At 56.3% G+C, this 17,634-nt stretch overlaps 6 protein-coding genes across 6 annotated transcripts in view; 1 reads left to right on the forward strand and 5 right to left on the reverse strand.

Annotated features, from left to right (window-relative positions):
• The window catches only part of VDBG_08738 (predicted protein), a gene marked incomplete at both ends in the record, with an annotated part of 4,114 nt that extends 1,788 nt beyond the window's left edge, over nucleotides 1-2,326 (reverse strand). The window contains 7 exons of the mRNA XM_003000896.1: nucleotides 229-721; nucleotides 957-982; nucleotides 1,054-1,090; nucleotides 1,188-1,304; nucleotides 1,646-1,773; nucleotides 1,834-1,991; nucleotides 2,280-2,326. Of these exons, the coding sequence (XP_003000942.1) occupies nucleotides 229-721; nucleotides 957-982; nucleotides 1,054-1,090; nucleotides 1,188-1,304; nucleotides 1,646-1,773; nucleotides 1,834-1,991; nucleotides 2,280-2,326 (1,006 nt within the window). The remainder of the gene's footprint in view (nucleotides 1-228; nucleotides 722-956; nucleotides 983-1,053; nucleotides 1,091-1,187; nucleotides 1,305-1,645; nucleotides 1,774-1,833; nucleotides 1,992-2,279) is intronic.
• Nucleotides 2,327-4,574: 2,248 nt separating this feature from the next.
• Nucleotides 4,575-5,510, reverse strand: VDBG_08739 (conserved hypothetical protein; the record flags this gene model as incomplete). The annotated part of the gene is made up of 3 exons (XM_003000897.1): nucleotides 4,575-5,239; nucleotides 5,292-5,409; nucleotides 5,481-5,510. 3 exons carry the CDS (start codon nucleotides 5,508-5,510, stop codon nucleotides 4,575-4,577), a joined length of 813 nt encoding a protein of 270 aa, XP_003000943.1.
• A 1,139-nt stretch (nucleotides 5,511-6,649) lies between these two features.
• On the reverse strand, nucleotides 6,650-6,952 carry VDBG_08740 (predicted protein; the record flags this gene model as incomplete). Its single annotated transcript, XM_003000898.1, has 1 exon — nucleotides 6,650-6,952. The coding sequence occupies one exon, from the start codon at nucleotides 6,950-6,952 to the stop codon at nucleotides 6,650-6,652; it is 303 nt and encodes a 100-aa protein (XP_003000944.1).
• A 74-nt stretch (nucleotides 6,953-7,026) lies between these two features.
• VDBG_08741 (predicted protein) lies at nucleotides 7,027-7,659 on the reverse strand (the record flags this gene model as incomplete). The annotated part of the gene is made up of 1 exon (XM_003000899.1): nucleotides 7,027-7,659. The coding sequence occupies one exon, from the start codon at nucleotides 7,657-7,659 to the stop codon at nucleotides 7,027-7,029; it is 633 nt and encodes a 210-aa protein (XP_003000945.1).
• Nucleotides 7,660-10,493: 2,834 nt separating this feature from the next.
• Nucleotides 10,494-13,421, forward strand: VDBG_08742 (histone-lysine N-methyltransferase; the record flags this gene model as incomplete). Its single annotated transcript, XM_003000900.1, has 3 exons — nucleotides 10,494-10,866; nucleotides 10,932-12,547; nucleotides 12,600-13,421. The coding sequence occupies 3 exons, from the start codon at nucleotides 10,494-10,496 to the stop codon at nucleotides 13,419-13,421; spliced, it is 2,811 nt and encodes a 936-aa protein (XP_003000946.1).
• An 851-nt stretch (nucleotides 13,422-14,272) lies between these two features.
• Nucleotides 14,273-15,442, reverse strand: VDBG_08743 (conserved hypothetical protein; the record flags this gene model as incomplete). The annotated part of the gene is made up of 1 exon (XM_003000901.1): nucleotides 14,273-15,442. The coding sequence occupies one exon, from the start codon at nucleotides 15,440-15,442 to the stop codon at nucleotides 14,273-14,275; it is 1,170 nt and encodes a 389-aa protein (XP_003000947.1).
• Between the last annotated feature and the right edge of the window lie 2,192 nt (nucleotides 15,443-17,634).

The following is a 17,634-nucleotide window of genomic DNA, read 5'->3' on the forward strand; positions in this document are numbered from 1 at the left end:
AGCTCATTTCGTGATATAAAATATACGGAGGCAGACTGACGCGGACAAAAGACGTGACGGTGAGATGATAGTCGGACGGGGGATAATAGAGGGACGGGGACAAAGAGGGACGGGGGATAATAGAGGGACGGGGGACAAAAGAGGGACGGGGGACAATAGAGGGACGACGGCCATGAAGGCCAGACGGAGATGACTGTGGTGACGATAGGAGAAGGTAGAAGAGCTTACAGTGGCATAGTGCAGGCTCGACAGCCTTCATTTGTTGACACCACCATGTTACTTCATAATCATCCAGCCGTTGTTCCAACTGCGAAAAGCTGACGCAGAAGAAAAGAGCAAACTGCATCATGTTGAGAGAGAAGTTGCGAAGCTCGTCCTCCGTCCAACCAGGCAGCTCCTCTAGGTAAATAGTACCTTCATCAGGTATGGAACGAATCTTCGCTTGCACACAGCAAGCGATCGCTAGCCGCCGAGGAATCTCAGCGTCGATCTGAGATTGCTGCTCTTCTGGTCGCCGAGCATCGTTGACATCCCACGCACGATTGGGGTTGTTGATAGCTCGCGTGGATCGATACCAGTCAAGCCCCGAATGGAAGGCATGCCTGGTCGTAGTCGAACGATCCAGAAACTCCTCGAGCGCTTTTAGGTAGTCTTCGCGGTTCTTCTCCGTGAGAGAAAGTTCCCAGGTAACCATCTTGACAAATTTCTGGGTTGGTGATATCTGCGAGTGTGTGTTGTGGGAATAGAAGGATGGATGGTTGAAGAAGGTAGAGACTTGTTGGGAGTTGAGCGCCTAAGTAGGAAAGGGCGGGCTTCATCAAAATAGGAAGGCACCTCAAGGTAAGAAAAAGAGGGGGGGGAACTGTCGTTCATTCAGTGGCCCTGCTGCAAGATCCGCTTACTCAAAGAACGTTGCTTCCCCTTGTGGTACCTACCTATGTGGGTAGGCATCTTACTTTCTTTGTACATACGTAGTGACGACCTAATCATCAATGTTTTTACAGTATCCTCTTTGCGTGCACATACTAAGTTTCTGAAATGCAAATGACACACCGATATGACACAGCACGTAGTTGCATTGAGGTTGATGCTATAGACCTCGTCGGCTTTAGTATTCTCTATTTTCATAATAGGCCCGGTCGTCCAGTTTTGCTTTGGAGTAACATCACCAGCCGGGCATAACATACTATCTCTCGCTCTGTAGTGCTTCGTCTGACAGATCTGTCACCCGCAGCCTTGAGATGGCAAGCCTTTTGGGAATCGGACTTGAAGGATGATTTCTTCAATTTTGCATCAGGCGAAGTCTGGAGGGTTATCATATATAATGAGTCAAGGCTTTTTAACTAAGGCTAGAGTGTAAAGTTTTCCTAGTTTCAAAGTAGAACAAGATTGAATGGTTACTGAAAGATCATACAAGATACAAGATGGACTAAATTAAAGAGAAGAGGAAAGGACGAGACGGCGGAGGCGGGGAGGCGGGGCAGACGGGGGTTGGGGGGATCAGGAGGAAGAAACCCGGACAATGATGTATTTACGAACAGGTCCCAAAAAGTGCCTCGATAGGGCGCAGCTGATCAAACCAGAACGATCTTACGGAATCCTAGTATAGCCTTCCTAGCTGTTGCAGGTCCATGCAGAGAAACACAGAAAACTGCATGAGGGTGAAGGAGAAGTTGCGATATTCATCCAGATGATGGTCGGCAAACTCTCCAGTAGAAATAGGCGGCTCGAGGGCCATGGCGTCAATATCGCTTCTCACGGAGCAAGGAACTTCTAAGCGTCGAGGAAGTATGTCTACCATTTGCGATGGCTCCTCCTACAGCCGAGGCATACCGACTACCGAGACATGCGTGGGATCCTTGATCTCTCGCGAACATTGAAGAATGGGCTTCACTGGCTCAGCAGCTACCTGCGTGGTACGAGAGTCGTCGAAAACCCCCATCAACGCAGCCTTGAACTCTTCCATCTGCGTCGGCGTGACGGGATTTGTCCTAGGGGCGCCCATATTAGATAGTTGGTGGGTGGGATGGTTGATGGTGATATAGGTGGTGGTAATTGCAAGGTTGGGAAGGCAAGACACTAATGTGCCTACGATACTCGATGCTCAGGTCGGTCGGTACCTGAGGTAAGGTAGGTAGGTGGACAAGGTAGAGAACCTAGCTGAGGCGTTGTGGCAATTGATGGGGATGACCCAAGGTGGAAGGGAAGCTCGATACTCACAGAAATAGAATAGAGAGTGTGTCTCAACAGACCCCAAAGTGTGTCGATGATCTACTCACCTTGCCTGCATGTAAGGCAATTGCCTCCGAGGACTTAGCTTGGTCATCCTTTCCATACCTGTTGGAGTATGACAAGGGCGCATGCCTCTTCGTAAGTTCGCCGAACATTCCCTTAACGTCTGCTAACATGTGAAGGTTTCCAAGCCTCTTCGTGGACTCGCCCAATACATTTAGCGCCGCGTCGCCCTGTAGTTGACCGACCAAGGTCTCGTCAATCTGAACAACTGCACCCCTAAGAAGTGAACCCGGTATCTTGCTCAGCTCGCCGAGCTGATTAAATGCTATAAGAAGGTAGCCTATTGAGGCGCCGACCCCTTGAACCGCGGTCAACAACCCGACGCTGTAAGTTGTGCTAACGGCTTTGGGCTCTTCTTTGCTCACTATAGCAGTGATTCTTGCTGAGACTTCGTCGACCCGTGCCCTCATGGCTCTTTCGCTGCGCTGCTCTGTGAGTTTATGCCGATTCTTCTGCGTCTCTTCGCCGACTAACCCTTACAGGTCAAGCCCTTATCCGCCAGCGCTATGGAGGAGGCCATTGCAGTCTGATAGCCGGCATACATTATGCCCTGCAAGGAGGTCGACGCCCTTGGGATTGCCATCTAGGACTGGGAGTACGAGCCAAGGTATACATGCATAGTGGCAACCCAATCATTAATTTACTTAACCTCATCGAAGATAGAGCAAAAGTTCGACTACAACACGGGTATGAGAACAAAAGCGAGTGTTGGCGTCTAAAAGTTTGATAACACGCGAATCAAAAATCATCTTGCTCATAAAGGTTGGCCGAATAGCAATCGTCCTTGCCATCAGTACGTTAATATTCATATAGCTATTTATTTATTCTTCGGTGATCTCCTCAGAAGGTCCGGTCCAGGTAGCGAGAATATCGTTCTGGATGAACTGTTGTCTAGAAACGGCTTTGCTATGGCTAGTTTGTACTTGAAGTGGAGGTGGTGTACTTTGACGATCTAGTCATCGGTTTTCGCGGGCATCTTATAGCGCTGGTCCTGTTCGGAGAGGGTGCCAGGAGCAAGGAGCAATTCAGTCCAGGCCACACTTCAAACCAGCCGGGTCAGAAATGAATGATTCGTACGTTGACGCGGAGGACTGTCGTATTATGACACTTTAGGGGAATGGATAAGCCTGGCATCGATGGCAACATGAAATCCGATATTGTATTCCGTCACTCGAGTCCGAGGGAAAGAAAAATGAGGCGAAGGTGGTAAGTGACATGTTGTGTGGTGGCTGCTTAATATAAGGTAGTTCAGAGTGTTGCCTACGTAGCCAGCTAGTAATAAGTCAGTAGTCTAACTCAGTCGATCTACCAAAGGAAGGCCTGTTGTCGCTCGGTATCCAGCAGAAAGCTTCAATTCAACTGCAGCTGAACAGTGACTAAGGCGTTCCTTAGTCGAATGGGATTAGTTGGTGTGATAAGGCTGCTTGCCCCCTGTGGTGATTCTAAGTGTATGATATGCATACGAGGTATATGGAGGAGAGAGTCTGGGCTTGGCACAGATGCCACCTTCCCACCTCTCCAAGACAGAAACAAAGCTTGACTACCCTGAAGGGATACCAGAGCTGACGCAAGGGTTGGCGTCCAGAAAGGTTCATGACCCTTTCCGAGGTGCAAATTCTTTTCTCAACAGAAAACCCAAGTAAGCCTTCTCTATACTGCAACGTCAATGTAAATAGTCGGTTGCTGAAAACCCAGCACCCCTGACCTCGCGGTTCCCACGAATTATGCCGATAAGCCTGTGCCCTGTGAGATTCGGGGGTATTGATTTCCAAAGTAGCAGCCAATCCCTGGGGGCAACGTGGACGCGTGACAAAGGCAGTGTAGGCTGAGAGCGTCAGACTTTTAGGTCTCGGTGGTGGGCAGAATGGTCCGATGGTACCAGATTTCCGGCGCAGGAGCACAAACAGAGTCCCGTAAAAGCATGAGTAGCCTGGCCCTCCACGTCTGTGTGCTGACCAGAAACCATGTTCAGGGACGAGAGCCTGCCCGAGATGGATTTGGTATAGCGAGGGAGCCAGCCCGCGACTCTTCAATGGGGGACCATCAGCCCAAAATGTGTCTCCAATGAAGCTGCCACCAAGGGCTATCGTGCAAGCCCCTCCTGCTGAAGTGGCTGCATAGGAGCCAAAACCCTCTCCCGCGAAGGCGAAGGCCCCGAAATGGGGGGCGAATCGGGCTGTCGCCGTGAAGCCTGTTGTGTTCCATGTGATGATGTGACGCCTGTCTCCCGCGGCGCTAACCTTGGCGTTCGGTTATACGACTCCAGAGCCCCCTCCACCTCACCTGTCTGCAATGAAAATTAGAGATGGTCGAGAATCCAGCGCGTCAGGGACTGGCGCGCTAGTGGGGGGACTTGCCGCCTTGTTGACCTTGTCAGCGTTCGAGGGCCGGCCTCTCTTCCGCCCAAGTTTCGGGGAGGTTTGCGGCCCTGGAGAGGCGCTGAAGGATTTCCGCGAGGCTGCAGGACTCTGAACATGACCGTGGGGGTATCCTGCCACGCCGGACATGGAGCTTGTAGAATTCCCTGGGACATGTGGTGCCTGAGGAGGCGGCTCGGTGCGCGGCGCCAACTGAGGCAGTACAGGACGCAATGACTTAGCCTTGTCCGCGCGAGAGGGCCTGCCTCTCCGCTTCGCCGCGGGCACCAGTTGCGTTTCACCAAGGGCGGGTGGTCCTGTTCTTGGGGGGCGCGGTCGAATATTGACATGTTGGGCGCTGCCTGACAAGGACGACTGATTCAATAGCGATGGGGCCGGCAGCTGCGCGGCTGGTGTCAAGGTCGATGGTTGTGTTGAGTGCCCAGGAGAGGGAGGCAGGACGCGCCGCTTGGAAGGCACCTCCTGCAGCTCGCCCATGGACTTTCGCTTCAGGTTTGGTCGCTCTACTGTAGTCTGGAACATGGCGTCGGCAGCCGCTAGGCACTGGTTCACAGTGCGACCTAACGCTACGAGTCAACAGCCGACTCGGCGAACACGGGGACGGACATTTATACGTACCATGGGGCAGGGGCATCTTTAGCCAGTCTGGTTCAAATTCCTTGAATCCCTTGACGAGATTGACGAGGATATCGACGTCAAGCCTGCTCTGCTTGATCATCTCGGAAAGAATGAACCGCTATAGCGCCGCCTAAGTCAGTCTGCTGTCGATGGAACGGCAGGATCTATCTCAGTGGAACAAATATGTACCTTCTCGTCGTCCGTGAACTGGGCATCCATATTGTCGGGTCTGTTGTGTTATTCAAACACGCTATAGTGCGATCAGGCCTGCAAGTCCCCGTGCCTGGTGTCGGGATGGGCATGGGCCGTAGGGGAGGTCGTTGATCCGTCTTGTCGTCGTCGTCGTCGTCGTCGTCGTTGTTCTTGTTGTTCTTGTTGTAGCCGACTGGCGAAGATTGCTTGATGTCGGACGTCGTCGACTGCCGGAACGGAACAGAGCGCAACCACGGAAATCGGAGTATTCTTAAAGGAAGTTGCTCGGCTGGTGGGCAGTTGGTCGGAATCGACAAGATGTCGTGTTGGTCGAAGGGAATGGGGGCAACTGCGGCTTGATCCTAGGCCACAGAGCTCTGTCGAGTGCGAAAGGATACAATAGAGTCGTTCGTGAAGGTCAGGCTGTCAATGAGTTAAGCCACCAGATCGTAAAGACAAGTTGAAGGTCGTCGTCGTCGTTGTCGCATCCGTGTATCTCGGTCTGCGCGTTTGTATTGAGGCGCAAGCGCGCGTCTTGAGAAGTGTGGTCGCCCCTGGCGAAGTAAAGGCTGATCGTGGTGGCACGAATCAAGGGAATAGTTGTTCGTTTGATCTCAGGAGGCTCAGATATGGTTTCGTCTCGCGGCACTTATCCTGGCCCAGCGGACGGCCCGCACAACACGCGACTTGAGGAAGGGGGGGGGGAGCGTTCGGCGGTTGTTGGCGGGGTTGGTGTGGGCTTGCTGGATTCGTCGAGGCGCGAGGCGAACAAACGTGTGAGTGAAAAGAAGGACGCGAAAAAGTTGGGCGGATCTGGCCCAGGTTGAACGAATCGAAGCGCGGTGCAATGAAGATTAGGCCGGGCGGGCGCTCGCGAGAAAGCGATTATATCTCGAGGGCGCGGCTCGCTGCAGCATCGGCAGGACAGAGGGAAGAGCAGTACTGCGCAACGAGGGCCATGGATACCCAGGAAGCCGGGGCAGCGCTCTGAATGCTGGGTGGGACGTGGGCGATCTGACAGGTCCCTAGCCGGGTTGTTGTGCTGGGTATGATTGTGCTGATAGCGTCTGTGTGTCTGTGTTTGTGCTCTGAGTTGTGCCGTCGTCTAATGGTCCTGCTCCAGCACCAGCTCTTCAAGGCCAGGATGCCTTGGCTAGGGGACGACTTTAGTAGCAGTCCTGGGTTATCGTGGTGCGACCTTGTATCGACAAGGCTTCACAGGCCTCCAGACAGACGAAAGCAGAAGCCGCCCTGGAGCTGTTGGTGTCGAGGCGAATCAATGTAGTGGTGGTGCTGCTGATGGTGGTGCTATGCATGGGCAGATCTGGTGCATGGATGCAAGACAGAATGAGGTCAACGTGCTGGCGTTGCTGGTACTGGTGCTGGTGCAGTTTGCCCACCGCCAGGAATACGTCCTCAAAGCCCAAGGCAAGGCAAGAGACCTGGGTAGGTCCCTTCCTGTCGTTCATCTTCGTAGTGGCGCTTGTCGCCCTCCCTCCCTCACTTCTTGACTTTTTGCTCTCCCTCCTCCTCCTGTCAACCTTCACATCACTCTGCCCATTGCGTAGATTTTCTGAACCAGCGCGTGCATGGTTCCCGCAGCTGTCATGCCTCGAACAGCATGTTGAGCTGCGACATGCCAGGCAATGACGCCAATGACAATCGCAATGGAGTCCCCGCGGGGCTCGTCAATGCGCGCACATGCCGCCTCAGCACCTAAAAGACCAGAAATGCCAGATGAGCGGGCCCGTCTTCTGCGTCCAGATGACCGTCGCATCGAAAGAAACCGCCAGATGCCATGGCTCGCTCCTTGCCGTGCATGCAAGCCTTCTAGCCAGGCATGCTCCTCCCCCCCACTCCCACCACCCCAGTCTCCCGCTGTTTGCAGGAAAGCCTCACCTCGTCGGGGGATTGGCTGCTGTCGGACACCTGGACTGACCTCCCGCAGGTGCCGGGTACGCCCAGCCGAATCATGGCCCTTTGGAAATCGTGTGAGGGCGCCGGCTGGCGGTGCTGGTCTTTGGTGCAGCTGCTGTAGCTGCAGCGTCCCGCATGTCGGTCGACAAAGGGGACATGTCGATGGCCAATCCGGAGCGGCGAGTCTGCCGCCTGACCGCTGAACCAGATTCTCAAGACCAGACTGGTCTGTCATTGCCCGTACAGACACTGGCGCCATGCGGCCCCCATCGCCTCACCTGCTTCGTGGCTCCTCGTGCATCATCAGGCCGCAGAAATTTGTCACCCTCCTTCCACCCAACCTGATTTGCCTTCTCGACACAATCGCCGCAGTCTTCATGGAAAGGACCCTTGGGCGGAGCAGTCGACGATAGAATAAGCAACCGACAGCATTCCAAGGGTCCGTGTAACTTCGATTAGTCGCAAGCCCCTTGCTTGACCTTATTGGCCGACCCGCTGCTTCGCTGGCAGAAGGGGGGTTCGATGTCCTCCTCCAATGGCCTGGCATAAAAGATCACTGGATTCTTCTCTCGCCAATCAGTACTCGGGACTGGGTTTTCGCAGCACGGGACACGGGTTCGTCACATATGACGACAGCCGCTCCCGCCCACAATCGCTGGACTCGGGGTTTCTCGATCGGCGGAGAAAAGGGTCGGAAGATGGCCGTCGGAGATGCCGCGGCGCAAAGAGGCTCAGGGAAGGCCACGAGACGTGGATGAAATGCACGGCCCCGGGATGTCGGATTGCCAACGCCCGGACGAGATACCTAGATGCAATGGACTGCACACCTTCTCTGGCGTCCCTCGGCCGCCTTTATACCCCATCGACACCCAACTCTCGACGGGCCACCTCTCCCAGCTTTGTGGGATCGATCGCATGCACAGTGAGCTGGCAGGTTCTCATCGGGGACCCACACCCGTACAACCAGCCGCTATCAATGGCTCCGGCAGGGGGCAACGGCCGGACGGCTCGCCCATGACGATGCTAAGCTACGCTCCTGGTGCGCTGGCATCGCCTCACTCTGTTCGACTCCCTGGCGTCGAAGATTCGGAACCATCGCCGGTCCAGGATGCGTCTTGGGAATCAACGGGGGTGCCTGCGGTGCTTCCTTGGACAGGGCGACTCTGCAACGTGGACCCAAAAAGTCGGTGAGCTGAATTCAGGCACGGCCGGGAGATGTCCAATTGCCCAACCTGACAGTAACCGACTGCAGCTCCTGCAGTCAATCTCCATGCTTCTCCATGCTGCCGCACGCACTATCTTTGCATCAGTAGCCCCGAGACTGCTGGGGGGCCACGAAAGACAATACTTGGGACGAACCGCCCTCGTGTTTGAGCGGCAGCAAGGGACTGCTCCCACAACGGTGATGGATGATTAGAGAACGACGCAGACAGCGAATCACTGACAGTCAATGTGCTGATAATTCTTCGCAACGTCTAAACGATTACGAGGGTTGGCATGGGGCACGCTCTCTATGGGTGGCACTTCGGTGTAAGTGCTACACCTAGGATAACCCCGGCCCAGGCTCGGTGAGGCGCTTGTTCACCACCGCCACAGCTGAGCGTGACAAGCGTCATTGTCCACGTCTGCGCGGCCTCATACGTGTGGGATATTATCTTGAGAGGCATGCTTTCCACTCAACGCTTGCTGCGAACGCTGTTGTCCACCTGTGTCAAGACCGCCAACGAGGAAACTGCCGTGGCTGACCGTCCGGGGATTGGAGATGAAGAGTCTTTGCTGTCGCTTGTGGAGGTTTGTCATTTGCGAATAGACTGGGGGCAGTCTGCATTCTCTAAGGTGCCGATGCCCTCCTGGATCTTGCCTCATCTTGCCTACCTTAGGTACCTGACTTGGGTAATGATCCTAGTAAGGTATCAAAGGTAGGCAAGCCACATAGTCTGCTCGAATTCTGCATTGGTAATGAGGACGTCTTTGTGTGAACATGGCCCGTGCGCGATATTAGGTTGCTGGAGCTTGTGGTTGTCGGCTGTTGCAGTGCTCAAGGGTACTCCTCTCGCCCTCGGATCCGACGTGAGATTTCTCGTTTCGACAGAACGCATTCAACTTCCTGCGCCCGCGTCTACTTTCTGCAGGCTTTGTGAAGTTCTTCATGAGGCCTGTACGCCTTGCATCCGACTCATCCGTCTTTGTCTTGCCTTGGCCATAAACACCAAATCCCGAAGCAACGCGACAAGCTACATACTCTTGCTGCTCACATTGGCGCATGAGCATCCTTTGAATCGCGACCTGGGACCCATAAATTCTGTGGCGCGTCGCTATCGCCGCTGCCGCTGCCTCTGCTTCTGTCTTCGTCCCCAACTCTGCCACCCCGTCTCTCTCTCCCTCTCCCTCTCTTTCTCTGCCACCACTGCAAAGTCTGTTGCTGGAGGTAGGGTCTCGGGACACGCCGGATGCTGACAATGCCACGAATCTCTGGACCGATCCATTGACCTCATCACCGTCTCTGCCTTTCTCTCGAAGCTGAAGCCCCCTTCAGCGGAGACTCGTTCGTGCACACTTCGATCGACCAGTCCCAGCCGGAGCAGATCACCACGGACGTGACAATCACCCACTCGCGACCCGCGAGCACACCAAGGAGCCTTCCGTTCAAGCGAGCCTGCCGCCCAACAAGACTACACGCTTGCACCCCCGTCTCCTGGATCCCCAGGCTTTTCCTCCAAGGCCTTTTTAGAGCCTTCGTTGGAAGGCCAAGCGGTGCATTGCTTGTAGTATTGGACGTCTCTCTCCCGTACCGAAACTGCCAACCGTCAATTCCCTGTCTCTCCAGCAGTACAGGCGAGACTCCGACCGGCAGCAGGGCAAGCCGCATTGTGAGCAGCTGCACTGTCTCATCCGTCCTGGCATCTCGACGCAAAAGCCGAAAGCAGAAGCACGTACGTACTCGTCCGAGTTGAATCGGTCGACCGCGTCCCGGTGCCTTCGCCCCAAGCCGACGCATTACAGCCTGTCGTCCTTGGTGCTGCAATCGAACCGGCGAACCCCAACAACTGCTCCTTCGCCAGCTCGATGGAGGATGGGCTAGCGACGACAAAGATGGAGGAACCCAAGACAGAAGATGGAACTGTCAATGGGTTGAATGTCAAGAAAGAAGAAGGATCCTCCCCCCACGGTCACAAGCTTGCGTCGCGCAACTCTAGTCGCCGCCGGTCATCTAGCAGAACCCCCGTCGAGACAAAAAATGGGACAGAAGGCGTGTCCACGCCTGAGGCCACGCAGGGCTCCAAGTCTTTGCGCAAGGCGTCCCAGAAAGCGGCCAAGCAGGAGGCTCCGACCTTTGAGAATTACCCAGACATGACCGACGATGCTTGTGCCACGTTCCAACGAATTCCTGATTGTCTCTACGGCTCAAAGCACATGGGATCCACGGACAATGACGCCCTGGACTGCGACTGCCGTGAAGAATGGCGTAAGTCGGACATCCTTGTGCTTTTCGCCTTCGTGCATGTAGCTAACTGTCTGGTGCAACAACAGAAAATGGCGAGAACCACTCGTGCGACGAGGATTCCGACTGCATCAACCGTGCCACAAAGATGGAGTGTGTCATGGGCACAGGGAACTGCGGCGACGGGTGCCAGAACCAGCGATTTCAGCGCAAGGCTTATGCGGATGTCTCCGTGATCAAGACGGAGAAGAAGGGCTTCGGCCTTCGCGCCAATGTCGATATGCAAGCGAATGACTTCATCTTTGAGTACATCGGCGAGGTCATCAATGAACCCACCTTTCGACGCCGCATGGTGCAGTACGATGACGAAGGCATCAAGCATTTCTACTTCATGTCCCTAACGAAGCACGAGTTCGTGGATGCCACTAAGAAGGGCAACCTGGGCCGGTTCTGCAACCACTCCTGCAATCCCAACTGCTATGTCGACAAGTGGGTTGTCGGCGACAAGCTGCGTATGGGCATCTTCACCCTGCGGGGGATTGCTGCTGGCGAGGAGCTCGTCTTCAACTACAACGTCGACCGATACGGCGCTGATCCTCAACCGTGCTACTGCGGCGAACCGAACTGCACTGGGTATATCGGCGGCAAGACCCAGACGGAGCGAGCTACGAAGCTACCCCTGGCGACGGTGGAGGCCCTCGGCATCGACGATGGCGATAGCTGGGATACGGCTGTGGCCAAGAAGCAGCGCAAGAAGAAGCCCGAGGAAGATGACGAGGACTACGTTAACAGCGTGCAAGCTCGTGGCCTGGACGAGGAGGGTGCAAGGAAGGTTATGGCCTCGCTCATGCAGTGCAAGGAAAAGTGGATTGCCGTCAAGCTGCTGGAACGTATTCAGCGCTGCGACGACAAGCAGGTGCTCAACTGCGTCATGCGCATGCACGCGTACCAGATTCTGCGGACGACGCTCACTACCTTCATCGACGACAAGAATGTTGTTGCTCAGGTGCTGGATATTCTCGACAAATTTCCGCGTCTCACGCGCAACAAGATTCAGGATTCCAAGATCGAAGCGACGATTGAGACTCTGGCCCACTCGGAGGATCCTGTCGTGGCAGCCGAGTCCAAGCGACTTCTGGAAGAATGGAGCAAGCTCGAGGTTGCGTACCGCATCAGGCGGCGCAAGGTGGACCCCAAGGCACCGGCCGCCATCAACTCCTTCGAGGAGCGCCGTAACATTGACCGCGAAGAGGACCGGTCCAAGCCGGAGCCGCCGGTTGTACTGGGTGCCGACGTCCCCAAGGGTCCGCGCAGCACGATCCCCCAGAGGAACCAGAACTTCTTCCAGGGCAACCGGCCGCCGCGGAGACATCCTGCGTACTTCCAGCAGCAGCAGCAAGGCGCCCTTCCCGAGGGCTGGTTCGAGAACACGGACAAGCGTGGGAACGTCTACTTTTATACGAAGAACGGTGATACCACGTGGCAGCGTCCCAGCAAGCCCGCGCCGGACGCACCCAAGGCCATTTCAAAGGCCAAGCAGGAACAACAGCTCCTGCAGAGCATCATCCAGCAGGTCACAAAGGAAACACCCAAGTCGTCGGCATCGCGCACTCCGCAGCAGGTGGACACGCCTGTCCAGGACCCGAAGAAGGAGAAGTGGCGTTCTCTGCCAATTGAGAAGCAAATGAAAATCTACGAGAACACTGTAAGTGGCTGCGCCTCGAGTCGTGCTTGACCTTGATTCTGATGATATCCAGCTTTTCCCGCACGTCAAGTATGTCCTTGACAAGTACCGCCACAAGCTGCCCAAGGAGGAATTGAAGAGGCTCGGCAAAGAAGTCAACAAGACGCTTGTTTCCTCGGATTACCGTAAGAATCGCGTCGAGGACCCCACGGTCGCCATCAATCACAAGAAGGTCAAGACGATCAAGCAGTACGTCAAGGACTTTCTTGACCGCGCTCTCATCAAATTCAAGGAGCGCCAGAGCAAGAAGTCCGAGCAGACCGGACAGACATTACCTGCCTCTGTGTTGCCGACATCGGATGGTACTGGAGTAGGGGAATCGTCGGCGCCAACCACGAGCGCTGACATTCCCATGGTCGACGCTGATGATGATGTGGTTCTTTCCGACGTTGACGATGTTGAGACCGCGTCGGCCAGCAGTCTCGAGCGAAAACGGAAGCGAGAGCAGCTCGATACTGGCTCTCCTGACTTGACACCAGCCGGCTCGCCTTCTGCGAAACGTGTCAAAGACGACGACCTAGATGATCAGGCGCCGCCACCTCCGCCGCCGCCTCCTCCAGAGGCCGAGGAGATGGAGATTGGCGCTGGTGCTGAAGCCGTAGAGCAGCAGCCCCTGACGGCCGAGCAACTGGCGCTGCGTGAGCAAGAAGAAGCTCTGATGCGAGAGAACGAGGAGGCCGAGCGCCTCGAGGCGGCTGAAAGGAATAGCTCGGCCAATGGTGCCGCTCGTCTCGAGGAGCAGCGCCTGGTGCTCAACGGACACGTGCCCAATGGCGGCGTCATTCTATCGGGCGATGCCGCGCCCAACGACGGACCGCCTCAGGGCGGTGCTTGAGAAGAGAAGAAATCACGAAAGAGCATCGAAAGAAGAGGGACAAATATAATGAGCTGCAGTGTTCTTCGAGAACGCAAAGAAGCACGAGGTTGACGGACGGCCTTTGTCATGGAGTAGGGATCTGTAAATTATTCGCGAAAAAGTCCGTGCTTGAACCTTCTTCTTTCCTCTCTTTTTGCACCGACGGACGAGTAATATGGCTGCATCGGCGTTTGGGGTTGAGATGATATGCATGGGACTATGGCCGCTCGACCGTATGCGGCGATCGTGCCCGACCGTAGCCGGCGTATGAGGCGGCAAGAAAGGCTTGCACTACCGATCGAACCCCACGAGAGGCATCGAGCAAAAGGGAAACACGCGTTGATCGAAAAGGGTAGCTGGTTTTTGGCTTTGAGACATGCTCGCGCGCATACGCATATTGTTGCTCGTGTATGAGTATCCGGGGCATCACTTCGAGCGGGACAGCTCGACGCTTTGGGGGATGGAGGGAACAAGGGTGGTTCTTGAATGAGACGTGCTCCGTACCTGACGTGTTGGATGGAGATGAGTCTCTGGAGAGTGATGTGTGTGATGATTGAAAGTCAATTGGCGCTGCGCTCGCGCGTCGGACTGAATATAGATATGCATGTACATATGTATACAACTGTTCTGAACCTTTTATGTCTGGGTATCAATGCACTCCATGAAAACCCGATCCCACCGTCTTTTTTTTTTTGTAGTCTTCTCTACCGGCGCCCGTAAATGATCCCAAAGAACTCCCTATTCGCAGCAACTCGTGTGCCAGCGTCTGTCCCCGCTGCAGTTTCGAGTCGCTTTTTATTTCGTCAGAGTCGGAATCCGAATCGGAGACATCAAATCTTGTGCCTCTTCTTCTTCCCGCCAGCTTCAGCCTCGGGCTTCTGCTTTCTGCCTATTCTTGTTCTTGCCGCAGCATTGCCAGCAGCCTCCTCCTTCCTCTTGAAGACGAAACTCCTCGCGGCCCTCTCCTCGCCCTTCCACGCCGTCTTGCTCTCGCCCTTGCGACGCGCCTGCTGCGGCCCTCGGCCCTCCCTGCCGTCCTCCTCTTCCTCGTGTCCTTCCTCCTCCTCCTCCTGCTCCTGCTCCTGCTGCTGGGCGCCGCCCTCGTCTCCGTGCTCGCCTTTCCGCGCGCCGCCCTTGGCCTTGACGACGCCCAGGGTCCTCGCGTGCCGGTAGCCGGGGTAGCCGGCCCAGGGAAAGCGGAAGCTCGTGTCGACGTCGAGCCCGGCGTGGCGCGCCAGGTCCTTGACGTTCCACAGCGTGTAGGGCTCGCCCTCGAACAGCGTGACGGTGACGCGGCCGCCGGGGGCGAGGCTCGGCAGGGCGCGCTCGAAGAAGGCGACGAGCAGGGACTGGTTGTGGCGGACCTGGCGGTTCTGGTCGGTCGAGCGGCCGCCGACGTGGGGGAAGTTGAAGACGATGTGGGCGAAGGCGCCGACCTTGCCGGCGAGGAGGGTGCGCGGGCCGTGGTCGACCTTTGTGGTGAAGGGGCGCAGGGTCGTGGCGTCGGTGTTGTAGAGGATGCGGTTCGTCGTCGGCGCCGGTTTGGGGGCCGCGGGGACGGGGTTGCCGTCGCTGTCGTAGTCTTCTTCGTCTTCGTCTTCGTCTTCGGCGCCGTCGTCGTTGTTGTCGTTGTCGTTGTTGTCGGAGGGAGACTGGGCCGTGTTGGGCGCAAGAATCTTGGCAATGTGCTCGCTGGCGTGGGGGTATTTCGCCAGCAGCTCGGCCTCGTTCTTCTCGAGCACCGTGGCCGTCAGGTTGGTGCAGCCGTGGTGCGCGGCGAGGCTCGCGGCGAAACCGAGGTCGCCCTCGCCGACGAGGAGGATGGCGTCATGGGGACCAAAGGGCAGGACGGGCTTCTGGTTCTGGTGCTGCTGCTGCTGCTTCTGCTTCGAGGCGGCCTTGTTCTTTGGGTGTTTTGGCGGGGGAGGGGCGCTGTGCTTGAGTTTCTTGGAGCGGCTGGGAGCGTCGGGAAAGTTCGAGCCGACGCGTCGTTTGGCCATGGTGACGATCCGTTTGTGTTACAGCCGGAGACAATGTCGTCACGGGCAGCCGGAGGTAAGGTTACTTCAGGAGAGGGGGGAGAAGGAGGGAGGACACAGGTGCCGGGCTCTGCCCCACGGCGATTATGCTTGACGTTTTTTCTATCGGCGGTGGTAGCGCCGGGCGGGTCGGGAATGTCCCGCCATGCCGCTGGCTTGGGATGATGCTGATTGGGGAGACAGCCTGTTGTGGGGCGCTGCAGGTACTCGGGACCTGATGAACTGGTGCGCGGAGATGGCCAACTTTGCTGGGAGCCAGCTGTTCTCTGAAAAGAGGAACTCGGAGATGAGCGAAAGATTTCTTTGCATCAGACAGAAACATTGTCCATCATGTCCTGGACTGAAGCATACCGTTCGCAATCGACATCGTTTGCTTCCGATATTGCCATCACAGCCGCAGCACAAACTTGGTGCTTGCTCTGCCAGAGGTGGCCAGCGATCGACAGGGTTTCAGATCAAGGGAGCGGCCGAGCCGACGAGAGAACGAATCTAGTTGTCAAAGAATGGTAAGATACCGGCTAGTAGAAGAAGCATGGACACGTCGTCGCGAGGACACAATGTCGACTGTCACGTGTTTCTTTCATCGTTTTGCTCTTACACTGACAGTTGACTTGTCGATCGAAGAGCTCGAGGTGGGATACCTGGCATCTGTGGGAATTCCATCGACGCGATTCTTGACCATGTAACCCATATACCACGTCTGCCTGCCGGCTGGCAACCAGCACTTCGCATCCGCAATTCCGTACTCTGCAAAATGCTTTCACCTCGGAAGTCAGAGAGAAGGTGGATTGGTGGCCTTCCCAGGTTGGCCCAGTGCCAAGTACACGATACATCCCCTGAGAACAGGGGTCAGATTTTTGCGGCTCCCGGATTTTCACAGACGCCGGTCCAATCAGGTGGCGTGTGAGCGGCCCAGCGTCGTCCGGATTGGCTGCCGTCTGCGGCTGCGGCTGGCAAGAGAGCGCGTGCTCTCGGGGGTGGGTGGTCCACTGACGACTGGTCCACACGGCGCAGATGGGGGCCTTGTGGCCTGTCGCCTGTAGCCTGTACCTACCTAGGTACCTGGGTATGGCAAGGTACCTACCCACCTCAGGTACCTACCTCAGGTACCTTGGACGGTTCAGGTCATGCCCCAGACGGGCCAAGGCCAAGCAAGGCCCAGCGCGAGGCACCAGCCAGCAGCGAGCGGCCAGAGCCAGATCTGGACGTGGACGTATTATTGTTGCAGCCGGGAGAAAAAGGGCCACCATCGACCTCGAGACGACGAGTTCCCTGCCGTCGCTATCCAGGGCCATTCACCGCACCCAGTGCATTCGCAAACCCATTGTCCTCTGCTCAGCGAGAGCTGCTCTTTTTGCTGATGCCATTTTCATTTGGCCCATCCCCCGATTCGTCGCCAGGAAAACATCGCCATCCGCCCGCCTGCCACCTTTCTGCGCCCCCTTCTCACCATCATCTGCGGAAGGAGCGACGTTGACCACGCACAACCTCTGTGGCCAACCTCCAGGCTCACTCTCGCCTCTCTCACATTCATCTCCAGCATCTCCTCATTCCCTTTCACTGGTTCCCAGTATCCCTACATCGCCCCTCTCCTCTTATTCGGAGGTTCTGCCGGCGAAGGCTCATGCTCTCTCTCGCTCTCTCTCTCTCACACACATCCACACTCACCCGAGCATCTTTTCTGCCGTTCCCCAGACCTATCATTCCACCTAGGCGCCCTTCCTCACCCTCAGCCCACCCTATCCTCAAGCCACCCACCCCCCCCCTTTGCCCGCTTCTCAATTCATTCATGAAGCGTCATCGCTGTTATGTCTGATACAGAACAGCCGGCAGGGTCGGCGTCCGCCACGCCAACGCCGACCCCCAAACCCACGCCTCAGAAGGGCAAGGGTCGTGGTCGTGGCAGAAAGTCCGCTGCCGCCACCAAGAAGGCCACGGCCGCGGCCATCGCCGCAGCCAACGCCGCCGCCGCTCCCAAAAAGACCATCGGCGGGCCGTCGCGGTCGCACCAAGCAATTCGACGATGACAAGACCCAGGCCAGCTACGAGCGTCAGCGCGAGCTCAAGGCCTACTACAAAGGAGTTCGCCTCCGTCATCAAGGCCCGCCCTTGGCCGAACTCGCCGACGGGAGATCGAGGGCCATGAAGGGAAG

This window comes from Verticillium alfalfae, genomic scaffold (assembly GCF_000150825.1).
Source record: "Verticillium alfalfae VaMs.102 supercont1.13 genomic scaffold, whole genome shotgun sequence".
Lineage (NCBI taxonomy): Eukaryota > Fungi > Ascomycota > Sordariomycetes > Glomerellales > Plectosphaerellaceae > Verticillium > Verticillium alfalfae.